The sequence below is a fragment of the Propithecus coquereli genome, unplaced genomic scaffold, assembly GCF_000956105.1.
Source record: "Propithecus coquereli isolate 6110/MARCELLA unplaced genomic scaffold, Pcoq_1.0 Scaffold268, whole genome shotgun sequence".
Lineage (NCBI taxonomy): Eukaryota > Metazoa > Chordata > Mammalia > Primates > Indriidae > Propithecus > Propithecus coquereli.
Window position 1 is genome coordinate 644,095 of NW_012148263.1, and position 20,655 is coordinate 664,749.

General features: G+C 38.8%; 1 protein-coding gene across 1 annotated transcript in view; it reads right to left on the bottom strand.

The window, feature by feature from the left end:
- Window positions 1-1,748: 1,748 nt before the first annotated feature.
- TFDP2 (transcription factor Dp-2 (E2F dimerization partner 2)) overlaps window positions 1,749-20,655 on the bottom strand; it is a 58,242-nt gene continuing 39,335 nt past the window's right edge. Inside the window, exons 5-10 of the mRNA XM_012647432.1 lie at window positions 18,563-18,706; window positions 15,173-15,241; window positions 11,192-11,343; window positions 7,315-7,481; window positions 2,157-2,262; window positions 1,749-1,954 (exon numbers count right to left, since the gene is read on the bottom strand). Coding sequence (XP_012502886.1) covers window positions 1,771-1,954; window positions 2,157-2,262; window positions 7,315-7,481; window positions 11,192-11,343; window positions 15,173-15,241; window positions 18,563-18,706 — 822 coding nt within the window. The 3' untranslated portion in view covers window positions 1,749-1,770. The remainder of the gene's footprint in view (window positions 1,955-2,156; window positions 2,263-7,314; window positions 7,482-11,191; window positions 11,344-15,172; window positions 15,242-18,562; window positions 18,707-20,655) is intronic.

A 20,655-nucleotide genomic window follows, 5' to 3' on the forward strand; every position in this document is an offset into this window, starting at 1 on the left:
AGGCATTACAGGGCTGGGCGAGGTGGCTCACACCTGTAATCCTAGCACTCTGGGAGGACAAAGTGGGAGGATCGCTTGAGGTCAGGAGTTCGAGACCTGAGCAGGAGTGAGACCCTGGTCTCTACAAAAATAAAAGTAAAAAAATTAGCCAGTTGTAGTGGTGCACGCCTGTAGTCCCAGCTACTTAGGAGGCTGAGGCAGGAGGCTCACTTGAGCCTAGGACTCTGAAGTTTCTGTGGGCTATGATGATGCCACTGCACTCTAGCCAGGCAACAGAGCAAGATGCTGTCTCCAAAAAAAAAAAGCATAATAGGATAGAGCCTGTACTTCCCCAAGCAATTTAGGAAAGAATCAACTTGGGCCAAGCTTGGTGTTGGACCCACAGATGCTAGATATACAATCTTGGGACAAATCTATACAATTCAAGTCAAAGCTTTAGAGTTAATTCTCCCATTATTATTTTTTCCTTTTTAAGGTGTCTTTATGTGAAATTAAGTTGGGGGTCTGGCCAAGGCATTGGATATCCCCACACTCCTCTATTCAGAGGAGCAGTAACTGTGAATACACCAGTGCAGTATTTCTAACGGCACCAGTGGCTGTGAAATAACACACCACACACCCTACTACTATATATCCAGTCTGTGGAGTGTTCAATGTCTTCCAATATTTCTGTGAAACACTGAATATGGGGTTAGTCTGCAATACAATTTACCCAGGAATAAACCCAATAAAGTCATTTTGATTACTGAAAATATGAAAAAAGGTGACATGTACAAGAAAACATTGCTGTTCATATTCTCGAAACAGATTTTTCTTTTAAAAGGAAAGAAATGACATTTGGTTCATTTTCACAAATTGCACACTAGGTGAAATCATACAATTACTGCAGGGAACTGTAGGCAAGCAATTTGGTCATAGGAATTTCTTTGTTTCATTTTAAATGAAAAAGCTGTGTGAAATGCATAGCTTTGATTAAAACTACAGATACAGTTCCCTTCTCTGTAAAACTCCAGATTTAGAATGCTGGCAAAAGGCAGTGCTGGCAAAGTATTTAATGCACATGGAAATGCTATTCTATTTTGGCTTCCAGAAGGAGCCCTAGTAAATTCTATGCACCAATGCATTGGCTAATAATGATAATTTCAGTTTTACTATAAATTATTCTAAATGTCACTTAAGTACTTAAGAATTATCGCTTGCTCCTTTCTAGAAGCTGTCTAAGGCAGCTGATGCGTAAAGCACCTCAACTAGACTTTCAACTAGTTCAGCAGTTCAATCTGTGCTCCCCAGGCCACAAGGGTTGCCCTCCACATCCCTTGCTGCACAACCGTCCCCTCTGGGGACGTTTCCTGTTCATTTCTGCTTTGTAGTAGGCAGTCCGGGAGAGGGAGAGAAACTTCAGAAGCATGACGGTCAAGGACTGTTCCTTGCAGCAACCTCGATTCTAAGAAGGATTACGTGGGTGTGGGGAATACAAAGACCCCACCTCACGGGAAATAAATGAGCTTCGTTCCCTCTATCTCCTCGGAAATCATGCTTTGTTTGCGATATGATCTACTGCTCTGTTGGTCAGAATTTTCATTCACACTACATTAACTTTCATCTCAATCATCTCAGCCTTCATGTAATTTGCTTATTGTGTTTCTCTAGTTTTCACGGAACACACAGTGCAAACAAAGGCAAAGACTGAAGCAATCATTTCAAAAACAAGAGCTCACACTAAAAACACACATGAGCATCAAACATTAAAACGTAGGCTTTCTCCTGTCTTTATTCTGGGGAGGAGGAATCCTCCTCGTCATCTTCCTCGTCTTCATCGTTGAACGAACAGGGGGTCTCACCTCGGGACTCAGAGCAGTGAGAGGCGGCACTGCTGGACTGGTGACTGTTTGGGGCCAGGAACTGCCCAGTTGCTAAGGCCACTTCAGCGTCCAAGCATAACCCTTGGTTTACACTAGCAAACAATTAAAAACACATAGGCTCGTCAATGTGGTAGAAACATTTTTGGAAAACACAGGAATAAAAACATAGGAAGGAGGTGCCAGTGGCAAGATCTGCCACAAACCTGCTCAGGACCTGTGCTGACACTAACTCGGCCCCTTCAGAGAGAGCCAGGCTTTGTAGTTTGTTTTTCCAGCCTTGATAAAAATACATACCTTGATTGGGGCAAGGTGGCACCAGTGGTCAGGTCTAAATTTGAAACTGATTGGGTAGAGTTCAGAAGTAGTCCCTGATTTAACCAAGAAGGTCCTGTGGAGATGTCTGAAGGAAAAAATGAAAACAGAAAATGTCGGCTCTCCGAGTTCCATGGCTCATGTTGTTACAGTCTGAAGACGGCAAAGAAAAGTAAGGGACAAGTTCTTAATTATAGCCAGACAAGTCTCCTGCCCTGAGAACCACCCAGGTTTCTTCATCTTCTGGGAAGAAAAAAAATTCTAGAACATAAGAGCAGGAAAAACTACAGGAAGGCAGATTATAGGCAGAAGGAATTCAAATTAAAATAATCATAGAATCTTACTTATTCTTTTTTCTTAGATAAGCCCTCCAGAGGGTAGCTCACAGGGTACAGTGATCGGTACCATCCTGAATGCCTATTGTCCTCAACACAAAAGACCCTGACTGTAGTGTTAATAGCCAAAGCCAGGAGTGGGTAAAGAGAAAGTCAAATCAGAAATATCTTAGGTAAGGACACCCTGCTTATGGGACAGACAGACACATTCTTGCCCAAAACCCCCAGTGCACTGTCTTGTCAAGTGCCTACTGGTGAACTCGGTCCTATTACTCATCAGAGACCTATTCTTTTTCCTGACAAGTTTTTCCCTGGTGTCCTCTGCTTTATAATTCAACCTAGCCCTTATTTTAAAAGGTCATTTGCGGTCATGTTTTTAATGAGGATGAGGCAGACATTACTGTTTAGTCTACAGAAAATATTTTGGGTATATCCATGCAATCTTATTTTCTATACATATACCATATTTCTCCTATGACAACACCGATCAATTCTTACTGCAATTTCACTCGTTTAATGCTGATCTCCTCATCTATAATGTTAGCTCAAAGAAGGCAGTAATTGGAACATATAAGATCTAAATGTCACTGAATGAATTCAGTGACTTTCAACAGTAACTACAAAATAGGTGGTAGATACATTAAAAATATTCATAAAAAGAAATTCTTTGACTTTCATTGTAAGACCAAATGTATACTTAGAAAATTTAATTTGTCAACATGAGCTTCTATTTTATTTAATCAAAATATTTTTGCAATTACTGTGCAAAAAAAAAAAGAACAAAGAAAGAAAGAAAGAAACTACGTGTACTTGGATTGGAAACTTTGGTATCCTGCCATTGTCTGACCGAGTGTGGGGCCATTCCTATGTAGGAAGAAAGTAAACTAAATGACTACATTAATTTCAGAATGGTCTTGTGAACTTTTTTCTTTACAGTCTAACTAAGGCAGCTGTGAAAAAAAAGGACTTGAATTCTAAGAAGAATAGGAGACTTTAAATACATTAAATAAGTCTGTACAAGAAAATGAAATTAAAGCCAGAATTCTGTGAACATTAATGAGCATGTCGAACTATGGAAACTATCTGTCAGAACACAGATGTTTACTTGTTTGTGAGCATAACACATCACATTTGCTTTTTACAGTGGATCTGAAAAGCTTACATTTCTTTCACATTATTGCAGAATCCACACAATGGTTCTCACACTCTTACCCAAGAGCCATTCTGTCCCTTTACACACTAAAGGCACACGTTTCCTCCTTTGAACTAACTAGAAAGTCTGTATCCCAGTCTGCAAATGAGGTCACGAAAAGATCAAAACCACAGAGCCTGCCTAATCGCCCTGAGCCTTTTCACTGGGAATAAGCTAAAATAAAGTTCTGGTGATTTATTGAGTAAGCCCTTTATTCAGACCCTGCTGGCTGCCAGTACAACCCGGCTGCTAATGAAACAGCAGGACACGCACCAGAGAGCATGGGGAGAGGGGGCGGGAGAGATGTGGGCCAGGTTGGCTGAGGGGCAAGGAGGAGCAGGGGTCAATCATGCAGGAGGTGGATGGTGCCAATTTAAAAACTAAAATCAAAGAGAAACCAAATCCCTGTCAACAAACTTTTTTGTTGTGTGTAAAGGGCCAAAACTGTAAAACAAAACAAAATTAAAGCTGCTGTTTTGCTTATATTTGATGTCATATACCTTAGAACTAACAGTAAAATGCCTTTAAAAAGTGATGTGAAATTTTAGGTGGTAATAATTACAAATGCAGGAAAGTAAAGGCAAAAACACTGTTTATATGTATATTCAAATATTTGCATAATATATAATTGTCAGGAATTAGGACAATCATGAAGATTTCTGAATTAATAAAAAATATTCAAATTATAGAACATGCAAGACACTGTGTTTCTGTTTCCAAGTATATGCTGCATACTTTTATAATTCATAATAAAAAGGCAAATAATTCTATTAAAAAATGGGCAAAGGGCCAGATGTGGTGGCTCACACTTGTAATCGCAGCACTTTGGGAGGCCAAGGAAGGAGGATTGCTTGAGGCCAGGAGTTCTAGATCAGCCTGGGCAATATAGCAAGGCCCTGTTTGTAAAAAAATTTAAAAAATTAGTCAGATGTGGTGGTGCACACCTGTAGTTCTAGCTACTTGTGAGGCTGAGGCAATAGGATTGCTTAAACCCAGAAGGTCAAGGCTACAGTGAGCTATGATCACACCACTGCACTCTTAAAAAAAAAAAAAAAGGCAAAGGATGTGAACAGACATTTCTCCAAGGAAGATATACAAATGGCCAACAAGCATTTGAAAAGATGCTAACATCATAAGTCATTAGGGAAATGCAAATCAAAGTCACAGTAAGATACCATTTCACATCCACCAGGGTGGCTATAATTAAAAAGATGGACAATAACAAGTGTCAGAAATGATGTGGATGTCATATGTTGCTGGTAGGATTGTAAAATGGTACGACAACTTTGGAAAGCAGTTTGGCATTCCCTCAAATTGTTAAACATAAAGTTGCCATACGACCCAGCAATCCCACTCCTAGATATACACCTAAGAGAGATAAAAACGTATGTTTACTCAAAAGCTAGTACAAGACTGTCTACAGTAGCATCATTCAAAATAGCCAAAAAGTGGAAACAATCCAAACATCCACCAACTGAAGAATGGATAAACAATATGTGGTACATCCATACCATGGAATATATTTGACAATAAAAAGAAATGAAGTACTGATACATGCTGCAGCATGGATGAACTCTGAAAATATGCAAAGTAAAAGAAGTCATACACAAAAGCCACATATTTTATGGTTTCATTTATATGAAATGTCCAGAATAGACACTGTGGCAGAGAATAGAGTAGCGGTTGCCGGGGGGTGGGTGTGGGGGCAGGAAATTGGGGACAAGGAATGACTGCTAATGGGAGGGGTTTCTTTCGGGAGTTATAAAAATGTTCCGGAAACAGACAGTGGTGATGGTTACAAAACCTTGTGAATATACTAAAACACCACTGAATCATATACTTTAAAATGGTATATTTTATGGTATGTAAATTAAATCTCAATTTTAAAAAACTACATTTCAGACCCACCTGATTGGGAAAATAGAAGACTTCTATCCTGCTGGTGAGAGTATAATTGGGTAAAATCAAATTGAAAAATGTCGGCATCATCTAATAAAGCTGAAGATGCACTCAAGTCCTACCCAACAATTTCAATCTATGCAATTGCACACGGGCGCTAGGATACACGTATAGGAATGCTCAATGCAGCACTGTATTTTACCATCAAGAAATTGAAAACAAACTAAAGGTTTATTATCAGTAAAATGAACAAATAAACTATGATATATTCATATAACAGAATTTTATACAGAAGTAAAAATGTATAAATTACAGCTACGTTAAATTACATGATGAATCTAAAGAACGTAATGTTGAGTAAAAAAAAAAAGTCAAACCACCAAAGGATATATCATTTTAATTACATTATATAGGGGTCAGAATAGGCAAAACTAAATAATTAATTGTTTCCAGTTTACCATATTTGTCTCTATCTCTAAAGAAAAGCAACTGAATGATAAAAAACAAATTCAAGAGAGTGGTTCCATTTAAAGCGGTGGGGAAGGGCACAGCACCGCGGGGAGGGGGTGCAGTAGACTTTGACGGGATTGTTCTTTTTTTTTTTTTTTTTTGAGACAGAGTCTCACTGTGTTGCCCGGGCTAGAGTGCTGTGGCGTCATCCTAGCTCACAGCAACCTCAAACTCCTGGGCTCAAGCGATCCTTCTGCCTCAGCCTCCCGAGTAGCTGGGACTACAGGCATGCCCCACCATGACCGGCTAATTTTTTCTATATATTTTTAGGTGTCCAACCAATTTCTTTCTATTTTTAGTAGAGACGGGGTCTCGCTCTTGCTCAGGCTGGTTTCGAACTCCTGAGCTCAAACGATCCGCCCGCCTTGGCCTCCCAGAGAGCTAGGATTACAGGCGTGAGCCACCGCGCCTGCCGGGATTGTTCTTTTTCCTAAACTGGGTGGTGGATTCACAGGTGTCCACCGTGTTGACTCTTTAGATTTTAAATATATAAGTATTTTTTTGTATCTACTTAACATTTAATAAAAACAATTTAAGATGGGGAGTGACAAAGAACAGTAAATACAGTCAACTTGAGATATTTTACTGTAAAGAAGGAACAATGTACACAAATGTGAATCCATATTTACCCTGTTCTGTCCTTTTTTTCTGACATTTAAACTTCTACTATAATCCTCCTCTCTGAATTCAATTTTAATCGAATGATATTTTTGATCTTATACATAGGCAGATAATAGACATAACAAAGTTTTCCATTAGAGCTGGGTGGGGTGTACCTACTTTCTTTTGTAAATTGCCCAAAATTCCTCTTGAAGTGTCCAGAGGGCACTAAGAGAGAGGATTTTTTAAAAACTCTTTCATCAATCAGGCTTTTACTAGCTTACTCTAACTAGGCTCTAAGCTAGGTACCGGGAATTGCAGATAAGAGATATCCCTGAAGAGCTAAATTCAGTGGTGAGTCAGCCTATTTAGATGTATATAGTGTACACTGGATAGATGTAAGTTCACAATGTTATAAAAACAACCCATATAATCTAATTTTTGAAAAACATCCTATATTTATTATGTAAAGCGCTAAAAGTCTCAATTTGGTGATGCAAGCACAGGCTTTCTAAAATTTCATAGTTTTCTATGAGAAAGGTTTTAACATGTTAAGGTTTGACATTTAATCAGGAACGACGCGTGAAAGCATCAGTTAACGTACCTGCGATATAACCTTCTAAAGCCTTTGGCACCAGGGATTTAGCAAGTTTCAGATCCTCCAGAGAACACTTGCCTGCCTCCAGGCCAAAGGACATTCCCATCCGCTTTAGTACTTCTATGTCATCATGGATCTCAAAAGCGTTGTCAAAATTAAAAAGATATTCAAATCTGTATCAGAAAACAAAATGTGCAGTTTTCAGTGGTATTGGAGAGGTCTGAATAGTTTTGGACTCTACTTTAAATAACAGAATGAGGGCCTAATTTCAGCTATAGTCCTAGAAATTATTACCCTTTAGAGCTATGAGTCATTCTACTGTGTTCAGGGGAATGACATCTCAAATAAACCACTTTTCCAATTAAAGCAACATTCCTGTTACAAACAGGAGTCCATAAACTTAGCTCTAACACTGTTACAAACAGGAGAAAGACACTTGGTTCTAAATCCAATACTTTTCCAAGTGGTCACAGTTTTGCCACAAAAGAAAAGACTTTCTAGTTCAGTAATATGATATCCCTATGTGAGTTGGTCTACTAGCTTTGAGAAAGAAAACATTTTGAATGGTTACTTCATTTTCATGAGTCAAGTGTTAGCTAGTGCATACTTTATACATACATATTTTTAAGAGACACTATGTTTTCCAAACAGGACTCAAACTCCTGGGCTCAAGCAATCCTCCCTGCCTCAGCCTTCCAAATAGCTGGGAATACAGGTGTGAGCCACTATGCCCAGCAACAGCCCACTTTAGAAGAGCAATAAATGGAAGACTTCAGTCCTTTGCACTCCTAGGCTAGGCCCTGGGGCACCTTCATCCACAGACCTTGGCCTTGCAGGAACAGAGTTCAGTGACAATGGAGGGTTTTACCTTGTCATGAAATTCCCTCTATTAAAATTATGTGAGGGATTTTTTTTTTATGATAGATCTTAGATCAGGGCAAAAATTACAATATGAAACAAAATGCCATATTTAAATGATCTGAAGTATATGAATGTGATTAAAATACATTAACAATTTATTAGAAAAAAACAAAAAATCTGAAGAGGGTGCCTGCCACAGTGATGATTTCAGGCATCTGTTAAAAGCAGATGGTTTTGTAAATTTAATCCTCACTGTGGGAAAGCCTCCTGGCTAATTAAGGGGAAAGACTGCATCACCAAAGTAACTGAAAGACAGAGTTTTTGTACCTATCTTGAATAATGAGCTCATACAGGCTGGTCAGAGCCTCCTTGCCTCCCTCAGAGGAGGGCCAAGAAAGGGCCTGAGTCAGTGACCACCCATGAGATGGAAAGCTTACCAGATCCCAGCCTGGGGGGAACAGTATCCGTAATCCCCCCATGGTAACGGTTCCCAGATTTTCCTGTCACTCATTTTAGACTTAAAAAGCTAAACTAAGAAGAGAATTTTATAATTTCCCCACACAAAATAAGAGACTAACTAGAGAGTAACTAGAATGCAAAGTTTGTTTGTTTTTCTGAAGAGATGCTAACCATTTTCTAGAATTCTGATTTTCTGAGAATATGGTAACAGTCCTCTGTGACATATGTTTTTGTAAGAAATTTGTAAGTGTGTGAAAAATAATTCAAATATCTACCATTTACTGACCATTGGGCTGGGTCCTTTATGAATTTATAACTTTTATAAACTGAAAAGGTAAATACTATAATTCTTATTTTTGTAGAGGAATGAATGAGATCTCAGAGAGATTAAGAAACTTAAAAGACTAAAAACCTGGATCTGGCTGACTTCACAGCCCTCTACTATTTCTTATTGTGTCTACAGTCTCAATTATCAAACAGTTTTAAAATTCCTGCTCACTGCTCTTCTTCTTTTGTGGATGTGCATTTGTGGAAATGTGCCTCCTTATTTAAGTGGCCCAGAATCTCTGCATGCAGAGACAGACAGAGAAACAATAGTGTAAAGAAAAGAGAGGGAAAAGCAAGGGGTGGTAAAGCCCAAGGCAATGCTGTAGCTCTAAGAAGACCAGAAGTGCTGGCCTCCCCAGGACAGTTCTAGGGTATGGCTGCAGTACTGATACAATCAATAGAGTCCTTTGCTTTCACAAGTATCCCAATTTGGATGATAAATTATATGCTTTTTTTTTTTGAGAGACTCTCCCTCTGTTGCGTGGGCTAGAGTGTAGTGGCCTTGCCATAGCTCACTGCGACCTCACCTCGAACTCCTGGCTCAAGAGGTCCTCCTGCCTCAGCCACCCGAGTAGCTGGGACTATAGGTGTGCACCACCATGCCCAGATAATTTTTCTATTTTTTGTAGAGACGGGGTCTCACTATTGCCCAGGCTAATCTCAAACTCCCGGCCTCAAACAACCCTCCCACCTTTGCCTCCCAAAGTGCTGGGATTACAGGCATAAGCCCCTGCACCCAGCTTGCTGACCTCTTGTAATAAAGCACCTGCCTTGGGTCAGACCCTCTATCCGCATTATCTCATTTAATCCTCACAACAGGGCTGGGAAGTGGTAGAGGCCCTAGTGTCAATCCTATCTGGCCGGGCGCGGTAGCTCACGCCTGTAATCCTAGCACTCTGGGAGGCTGAGGCGGGAGGATTGCTTGAGGTCAGGAGTTCGAGACCAGCCTGAGCAAGAGCGAGACCCCGTCTCTACTAAAAATAGAAAAAAATTAGCCAGTCAACTAAAAATAGAAATAAAAAATAAGCTGGGTATGGTGGCTCACGCCTGTAGTCCCAGCTACTCAGGAGGCTGAGGCAGGAGGATCGCGTGAGCCCAGGAGTTTGAGGTTGCTGTGAGCTAGGCCGACACCACGGCACTCACTCTAGCCTGGTCAATAAAGCAAGACTCTGAAAAAAAAAAAAAAAATCCTATTTGTTCTTGAGAAACAAGAGTTTGGGAGCAGTTAATGCATCAACTGCCATGTGAGTTATATTTAGCTCATGCTAGTTTTAAGCCCAGGGCCCTGTGAAGCATATGTAACTCACACGTCTCTTTACCTTGGGAGCCACGTGAACTATTTTCCAAGTGGCATATAACTCACGCACAGAAAACAATAAAAAATGACAAATTTTTCATTAAATTAGAAAGGATTGTTTTGTTTTTGAAGTTTTTATTCTATTTTTGTAATAAAACACCATGGCCCCAAGAAAAAAATTTTTTCCCTTTTATCCTAGTATGGCAGTCAACGTGTTAAGCGGGGAGCCGCAATCCACACCTGGGTCTGTCTCACTCTGCGCTTAACTCTCTCATGATACTGGTCCCAGCCTGAAGCCACTGACAGAATCTTTTTCTTAAAGGGTAAAATAAATTACAAATTAATTCTCTATTTTGAAAAGCACTACTTCTTACTTGTTACGAAGAATAATACCATAAATCTTAGTTAAAATGTAAAATTTTTTTAAAAGAGAAAAAAAAGAAAATATGCCTAGCATTTTCATGTCTATTCATTCATTCTTTAATAAACACAAGCACATGCAACTACGATATAGCAGAACAAAGAAATAATTGCTTTAATGCCACATGTTGATCTAAAATATTTCCATAATAAACTATGTTAGTGAATCACCAACAAATCCACCTTGTTCCAGACCCTCAGTGATGGTCTAACTTATTGCAGTTACTTGCTCAGAGTTACCACATACATGTAGCATGTCATAGCTTGGGCCCAGGTACTGCTACACACGTAACATAGGCAGCACAGCGCTGGCAAAGGACAGGGGACTGTGGAGGGTTAGTGACAGAGCTCACACTAGTAGAAGACAGCACCTGCGTTTGAGGAGGTGTTTCATGTGCTCCAAGGAAGCCGGCCTTGGAGGGCTGCAGATAATGGCGTGAATCCTTCTTTGTTTTGCAAATGGTAGAAATATGTTAACAGAAGGCCAGCCCTGCACCCATCCCCTAGTTCTCTACTCACTTGTCACTGGAGATGCTGCAATCTATGACTGTTTTTCTGCTTGTATTGATGATTATAAACGGCAGCTGAATAGTAGAGTTCAGAGCTGGAGGACCCTGATTCTGCTGTTCATTTTGTCGATTTCTCTGTACCAGGTTTTTGAAAGCGATTTGCTATAATGGTCAATAAAAAAGAATATGGACATGTAATGTGGGTAAGTGACTTGGAATTTAAATGAATTAATATAGTACATTTTAAATGTAGTTTAAAATTAGAGAGATTAAAGAGACATGCCACCTGTACTAATGAATTAATAAAAAATTAAACATTTAGGGCAACATACGTAACCTAAACATCTGTACCCCCATAATATGCTGAAATAAAAAAATAAAAATAAAAAAAAATTAAACATTTAGGGGAAAAGGTTAGAATGATCTAACTCAATAAATACATTTCAAAGGAAAAAATACCCATTTAAATCGTGTCTAACATCATCCTAATGTAAATAACAGGGTTCACGGTTTCCACCATCCATAGAAACAGGACGTCACAATCTGGCGGAGAGCCTGCTGTGGCACCTGTGACTCTTTGTTGAGTGATACAGCAAGGGTGACACCATTTATTCAACACAGATTCCTGAAATTTGTGGTCAAATATGCCTTTTAGATCATTTTGCCCAGGGTTATGAAAACGTGAAGCCATAGATCTCTTTCTTTGAATACAATGTCATGGATATCTACTATTAATATATAAAACAGATGGAAGTGGCACTGTTCTGGCTGGCTGCAGTGGGGCTGGGGTCCTAAGCCCTGCCAGCTCTGCTCTCACGCATAGTCACATGGTTTCTAAGGCACCTCCACAGAACTTCTCAGTATCCTTGGGGAAACCGAGACTTAGCACCAATTATAAGATATATCAAGGCCTGAATATACTGAATCTTGCTGCTACTTTTAGTTATAACCATTACTCGAAAGCCAAAGAAAGTGACCTCCCTTTTTCTAATAAGGCAAATATATTCATAGAACTTCATAGCTAGAAAGACTTTTTGCAGTTCAAGTTTTTCCCTTATCTGCTCAAGAAACAGACAATGGTTTTAAAAGCTCCTGAAGTCAAAGCCATTCATTCTCTTTTATTAGCGTTTCATATCTTGTCACCCAGCAGTGACAAATTCAAGTTATTTTCAACGTCTTATGCTCAGGATTGTTTATTTCAGGTTCTGGGCCTTAAGTAAAGCTTCATTAAGATTACTATTATCTTAAAATGGCTGGGTGCTATCTTCCTAGATAGTGAAAATTTACTATTTCAAAATCCACAAAACAGAATGAATACCAATTTATTCTAGCCCTACCAGTGTAGTGTGTCCAAAAATGATTATTAATACCAATCACTATAAAAAAACTATCACTATTAATATTATCAAATATTATTAAGTTACACTTCATTATTTTCTATTGCTAAAGAACTAAGACTATTTATATTCATTGCTTAATTCATTTAATATTGAGAAAAAAATATACTGAAACTGTAGAACTGAGAAAAAGAATGAACTATTTGAATAATTCTGCCTTGCTTCTTTTCCCTTCTACTAGAATAGACATCGTGAGCTGTTCCTGTACTGTGTCTGCGTGTCTAGCTTTGCAGCCCTAGTGCCGTGGGAGGACCTTAGTATATGGGGTATCATTTCCCATTTATTTTGAACTGATTTCCTTATTATTAGTAGTTGCCCTTAGATTGATTTCCTTCAGCCTTTTGTCTTCTCCACACTCATGAACATCTATTCTAGAGGCTGAACAGCTTTAAGTGTGTTTAGACATTCATTTTGCATTAGCAGCTACAGAAAAGGTTTAAGGGCTAAAAGGGACAATTATACAGATAAAAGTAGGGTATTTGGATTACCCATAGGTATAATTTACTCACACATCGTTCCTCTCCTACATTACAAAGAATAAAAGAGAGGTGGTGGCATGTAGGTAATAGTCACCTGTGTCATGTGACATCAGTGAGTTGTGACATTAACTTATTAGGAAATCAAGCTACTTTAGCTATGGCAAATTATTAGTGTTCAGGGACAACTTGTTTAATTTACTTTCTATGACAACTTCATAAATGTTAGTTGATGAAAGAAAGAAAACTGAAATACCAGGCGGAAATAAGTGTTATGTCTACCAGGAGACCAGAGTTGTTTTGTTAGTCTATGGGTTTCACCTTAATGTTTAGAGAGACCTGTTTCTATAAATGTTGACAGTTTGCCCCCCTGGTTGAAATCTGTAAATATTTGGTTGAGAGACAGTAGAGAAAAAGAAATTCAGAACCTAAAAAGTACAAGTACAATGTTCACTGCACAGAGCTAAGCAGAGAAAAAATATTCAACTTCGTTCTTTGTGCTGAGCATCTAGAGACGTGAAAGTCCCGTATATCTGAGGGTGATCTTGCCCAGCACCATCCTTTCTAATAAATAAACGTGTAATTGCAGGCATCCTGATAAACAGGTTTGTTAAAAAAAAAAAAAATGCCAAAAATCAAGCTCTAAAATGTTCCATGGTTTTCAGGAAATTCCAGGAAGGCCCCAGCGCAGGGCTTAGGGACCATGAGCTGGTAGGGGGATACTGCAGGTAACTGTGCAGGGCCACGGACAGAGGCAGCTGCGGGAAGAAGAAGACAGTACAGGGGTCAGAGGAGGAGTGCCTGGCAGAATTCTACCGGCAGGAGCATGGGAATAAACTGCCAGCTTTCAATTTTTTTTAAAGCTGCAGAACACTCTCTTCAAACAAAACCTTATTTGGAAACTCAATATGAAAAATACACAAAATGCCTGCTCCAGTGGTAGCTCCTCAGGTAGGTCCCATGGGGTTCAGTGTGAAAACCAGACACAGAACATGGTAAGAAAGAAAGAACAACCTGGTCAGGATGGAACGCTACCACTGGGCCTTTCTGTGTCAGCCAAGTCTCTGCTTTACCAGCTGCTCCTCTGCCCGTGCCCCGCCTCCCTTCACTTCCCCTACTCAGATCCCCCACAGACCTTGGGACGGCTAAACTGTCTTGTGCCTCTTGGATTTACACATGGACGTGGAAAAACAAAACCCCTAAGCAAATATTAAGCATCAAGAAAGTAAAAAACAAAAATCATCTGGAATATTTAAGAATACAACATAATCTAGTCATTAAGCAAAGTGAGTATTAAAGGAAAAACCTGACAACACATTTGATAACTTACCATTACCTTTATGTCTGAAAAGCAGATTACACCCCAAATTAAATAGAACCTAGAGCTGTTCAAATCAAAGGAGATCTTATGATTGATTGTTAAGTTTTTCATGTAAAGAAAATGTGCTGAGAAAAGCAAAAGTATAAAGGCTCTTTGGCTCATTTTATGGTTTATCTGATTGGATTGAAAATGGCCCAACTGTACTCACTACTTGAAGTAAATTTTTACACCAATTGCAATCACCAAAAATAGAAGTTAAGAAAAAGTCCATCTGTCCTGTGATTTTACAAATATAGGGATCCTCATTAAACTATAAAATGTGTTTTTCTTAAACAGAAATGTATTTTAAGTTTTGGTATTTCTATTAATCTTACTGAATCATTTCATGTCATTCTGTCATTTACTGATAAGCAGTACAGGTAGATTTGATTATCTTACTGAAAGCACCTAAATTTAACTAGTCTTACTAGTTGATATTCCAAATTAGGGCTAAAATAAACAAACACAAAGAAACTCCTAACAGTTATGTTCAGAGTAAGGGTAAGTGTCAAAAGCGAAATGCTAGATAATACGAGTCTCACATGGGGCAGGTAAGCGCCGTGGGGCCAGGATGATGGTGAGAGAAGGAACCACCTTTAGGGCAGAGCAGGAGGATGGCAATGAGCTAGGAGGCGGGGAGATTGCCCTGGTATGGACCCACCAGACACTAGAGGCACCACAATTAGAAAACACACTTACTCTAAGAGCCAGTAAGTGGAGAAACAGGGAAGGTATGAAAAACATCCCAACAGCTTTACCTGCACGAGAAGTTCTTGCAGCTGGGCCCGCTTCTGCTTTATCCGTTCTATCCGCCTCTGCTTCTCAATCTTTAAAACATCGGTAACAAAATAACATGAATATATGTAGAGTATAAAGTATCACTCTCTTCTCAGGTCCCTATTCTGAGATATCAAGAATTTTTCTTAGAGAAACACAACCCACTTTAACTATGGATATGAATACAGGCAAATTACCCCTTTTGTTGGGGGCAGCGGTTGGAGGTGAGCAAGCAGGTACGACAGCAGATCTATGGCAACTGTCAAAAATGAAATCCAGGCTGGGCGAGGAGGCTCAAGTTTATAATCCTAGCACTCTGGGAGGCGGAGGTGGGACAACTGCTTGAGCTCAGGAGTTCAAGACCAGCCTGAGCAAGAGTGAGACCGCATCTCTACTAAAAATAGAAAAATTAGCCGGGCAACATGACACACGCTTGTAGTCCCCCCTACTCAGGAGGCAGAGGCGGGAGGATTGTTTCAGCCCAGGCCTTTGAGGTTGCTGTGAGCTATGAAGACACCACTGCACTCTACCCAGGGCAACAGAGCAAGACTCTGTCTCAAAAAAAAGGAAAGAAAAGAAATACATCCACTTAATGAATACTTGGTATGCAGCACCTGTTTGCTGTTATTACTCAAGTTCTAATCAAAGAACCACTTAGTTTATACTTACTCTATGTGCCAGCATTCAACTAAGCACATTACACATATTATCTTAATTCATCTTTCACAAAAACCTCACGAGGTAAGTACTGTTGTTATCCATTCTGCACGTAAGGAAATGGAAGCATAGAGGGTTAAGTAACTGCCCAAGGTCACACAGCTAATGAATGGTAAGAGCCAGGATTTGAACTTAAGCCACTTGGCTCCAGAGACTCTATTATTAATTACTTGCTGCATTACCCCTCTAAGAATAAGGCAAAATTTATTTAAGATATCAGTTTAGCTGACTCTCAAGTAAGAGGGAGAAGAGCTGCTAATGCAGATATCCCACATATTCAATATACAATTGCTACTTGTAGTAAGAAATGTGCTTGTTGGACAAATTTTCCAGCTTCAAACAACTGCTATTTTTCTTAATCTCACAACTACCTAGAAAACAGATATTAGAGTCTGAATTTCCTTGCTGTTGAGTTCCTGCCTCCTTAGGCAAAAGTCAATGACATCTGTTAAGTAAAACGTACAGAGGCCACTGGTTTGGAATGAGCTCCTGCACTAGGCCCAACAGACAAACCAAAGTGGAGTACCCGTGCTGAAGTTCCATACAACCAAGCCGAAACTAGCTTGTACACCTGACCTTCCAAGGAATCAAGGGAGAATGACAATAGCTAAACCCCAAAAGGTCAGTTTTAGCCAGCATGATAAGGGAGTCCCCTGTTTTAACTTTTACAAGGAAAGTAACTTTGAAGTGACTAATCCACTTTTTGTTCCTGCTTTTTTCAGCTCTTTTCTGCCCATAAAGCCAATTTCTGCTCAGCTCATAGGAACACAAATTCTATTTATTACAATGAGGTGTTGCCCAATTCTAGAATCACAATTACATTTGTTGTAATTTTGTCTTTTGACATATCAAATAAGATATTCCTTGTTTACTTCAACAGATTATTTCTTATTTGCTCCCCATCTACTCTAGTCTGTACTAGGCGTTTCCATTCTTGGTTCCTTTAACCACTATCGCACTTTAGTCCTAAGTTACTTAAGTTTCGCTGTAAAATCTGTGTGACTTTCTGTTTGTACATTTGAAAAGATGCTGTAATAGTTTCTCCTGCCTCTGAAGCTCCGACAGGCCAAGCCCCTCCCTGCCCGTCACACCCCACATCCAACCAGGTGAAGTTGCACTGATTCTACCTCTAGAACACCTCTCCAATCTCACCGCCACCACCTTAACTCAGACTGTCTCCAATCCTCCTCCTTCCGCCCCATTTCCCTCCCCATCTACCTGTTAATTTGACTCCCAACTGAATGATCCTTTAAAACACATCAACAACACTCCTCTTTATAATTTATCAATAGCTTCCCACTGTTTACAGGATCAGGTCCCCACTGCCTCGCACTTTGAAATCTGTGCCCTTTCTCCACGCCTGTACTCTGGCCACAGCCTGCTCCGGGCATGCTTTCTCATGCCTGTGTCGGCCCATGCAGTGCCTGTGCCTGGAAGGCTCTCCCTGCCCTCATCCACCCGGCAAACCCTACTCCTCCTTCGTGACTGAGCTCAGGAATTCTTTCTTTGGTCAAGCTCGCCTTATACCTCTGTGCAGAGAATCTGTACTACTTCTTTCATAGAAGTAATCACATTTTTGGTAACTCTCTTACCCCAATTAGATAGTTCCTTGGGGTCAGAGATTTGTCTTGTATAACCTATGGTTAAGCATGTGGTAGATGCTAAAGGATTTTTGCTTAATGAGTCTTTGGTATCAGCTTAGTATGCTTAGTATTACTGGGCATTAAAACGATGCTGAAATTCCACTCTATTAGAAGAAAGAAAAATGAGAAAAGGAGGATATTTCCACTCTAGCATTTGAGTAACGTTATTCTACAACTTCTGATGAATATCTGATTTCTCTCCCCATCCACAAATATAATAATACTAAATAATTTCTGATCTGCTGGGGGCAAAAAAAGGGACCGAGAAAAACATAAAATCAATCTTAATTATCTCCAAAAGCCATATTTAACATCCATTTACTCCATTTATAGCCATGCTAGTAAAATTATGTCAAATCAATTGAGAAACAGTATGTCAAGGAACATGCTTGTTTAGGGAGGATTTTCTTTAATGCTGAAAGTTCACAAAATTAAAAATGTTTTTGTACAACACATCATCCCAAAATTCATGTAAGATGAACCTTCTATCCATTCTGATAGACATGAATTAAATCCATTCTGTTGCTAATGATTTTAAAATCAAAGGTAAAAATTTGACTTTCACAGCTATATTTAGAATATTGTGTATGTAACCAACACAGGAAATAAACAGCCAGCTTGATCCTTCTTTTTTTGGGGATCCATATAGCAAGCATTTCATCAAACAAGATATCATTCTATTATATGATTCACCAAAAATTTATTAGCAGAGTGCTCAGAATTAAATTATTAATAGAATAAAATAAAGATCTTCTCTAAGAAACAGTAAAAATCAAATCAAGTCATTTAACTTTTATGTCCCTCAGTTTCATCATTTACAAAATAAACAGAAGACTATACCGCTAAAGCTCCTTTCAATTCTAAAATTCTACCTACACAGTCTGGTAAAAAAAATGACATAGTGTACACAATTGGAAATATTTTAATATTACATGATTATATTTTTAAATTAAAATGCCTCTGATGTAAAATAATGCAAATGACTATCCATAAACAGATTTTCTCACTTACCTCCAGGTTTTGACATTCCTGAGCAGAGTTGGTAGGTAGGCCAATCCACTTGATTTCTTTTTTTTCCTTTGAAATTATGTTCATTGCCATTAGCACATTTAAAGCATCATAAACTCTTCGCCTAATGTTCTTCTGATCATAAGCCTGCTGAAAAATATTTTTATTGAGTGATAAATTTTAAGAGTTAAGATATAGTCACATGATATTAATATATTAAACTGCTATTATTTTATCTCAAAATGCTGAAAGAATTCTACATCCAGTGACAATCCTTCAAAATTAAAGATTAAATAAAGATACTTTCAAACAATATAAAACATAAAACAATTTTAAAAATAAATATTATGTTACCAGCAGATCTACATTAAAACATATTAAAGGAATTTCTTCAGGAAGGAGAAAGATCTAAGATGGGAACTTGGAGATGTAGGTGAGAACAAAGACCAACTCAAAAGGTAAATATGTGGGTAAATCTCAACACTCACTGTATGTCTAAAATATACACAGAACATACATGACAACAAATAGTGTATGTTTATCAGAAAGGGGTAGTGCAGGAGTGTTCTAAGGCCTTGCATTGTTTTGTGTTTGTGGGGATTCTGGACTTTAAAAAATCAAGGATATGTTTTTAAGTTCTAGGTAAAACTGCTCCTCAAAATGTGTTCCACGGGCCAGTGCTGATTTGCAAACTGTTTCCAGTCTACAAGGAGAACAAGAACTTACACCAAAATGTAAACACACACGTCACTAGGCACACTGGCATAGCTGACCTTTTGTTTTCTTCTTTCGTCTGACAGCGAGATTTTCTCAGTGAAGGAAACAGTGTTGACTTACACTGTGGAGCAAGGTCCTTACCAAACGCCATGATAATAAAGGATGGTGCAGAACACCGAATCCATCTAACTATAAAACTAAATCTATAAAGAGCGGGCAACAACTCACCTGCCAAATCAACTAGCCCTAACAATAAAAAATAAAAAACAAACAAACCTAAATCTAAATAAATGGGAGATCTAAGCTAACTGAATGTAAATATTAGAAATCTTGACACTGTAGAAATGATGATAATATAACAACAAAATCAGAAGGAAGCAATACAATAGGTATGCTGACTTGCTTCTTTTAATATTGGAAAGGCTATGGATACTGCTCAGCACGCATGAACTAAGTTTCAGTACAATATATTTAAAGTCTTAAAACTATAATAGTATTATTCTTTTAACAACTACTAATATTTAGTCTGATTCCTGCAGTAGAAGAGAAAGATGGGAGATGGGAATAAATATAAGCATATTAATTTCTTTTTCCCTTCATAATCACCAAGATATGGTCTACATACAGGTGATAACTCAAAACAAAATATTAAGTGTGTCACTTAAAGTTATAAAGATAACCAGCTAAAGAACTATAGACTACAAGCCTTCTAGATTACCAGAAAAGTAACACAACAAACAGAAAAACGTCCACTGTTTGTTTATATCCTCAGGGTGTAACAGGGGATTAGCACAAATGTATGTCAGATGTTGAAAAGTGCTAAGGAGAGATGCCTCGTCGTGCTGACATGTGAGTGACGATCAGGAGGCCGGGAGAAGAAGCCATATGAATATCTAGCAAAGAGTGTTCTAGGCAAAGGAAACAGCAAGTGCAATGGCTTGGTCAAGGATATATCTGGTATATTTACAAAAAGTGTGGCTCAAAGGTAGTGAAGGAGGGAGAGCATAGAAGATGAGATCGGTGAGGAAATGGTGAGCTTGCAGATCACTGTGACAACTGTGGCTTCCATTCAGAATCGGACTGCTATTCACTTTATTTTCAAGTGCCCAGAGAACACTTTCTTGTTAACAAAAACAAAACAAACAATCAAGAAAACACCATATAATGATGGCTCACAAGGAAAATCTCAATGCAATTTAAAAAAAACACAAGTAGTTCAACTCATATTCTTTTATTCTCTGGTCACATGTAATAAAAGTAAAAATTTATAACAACAAGCAAAAATCCCTATCACCTGGAACTGTAAGAACTCTTTCTGGCCAAGGTGCAGTGGCTCACCCCTGTGATCCTAGCACTCTGGGAGGCGGAGGTGGGACAAC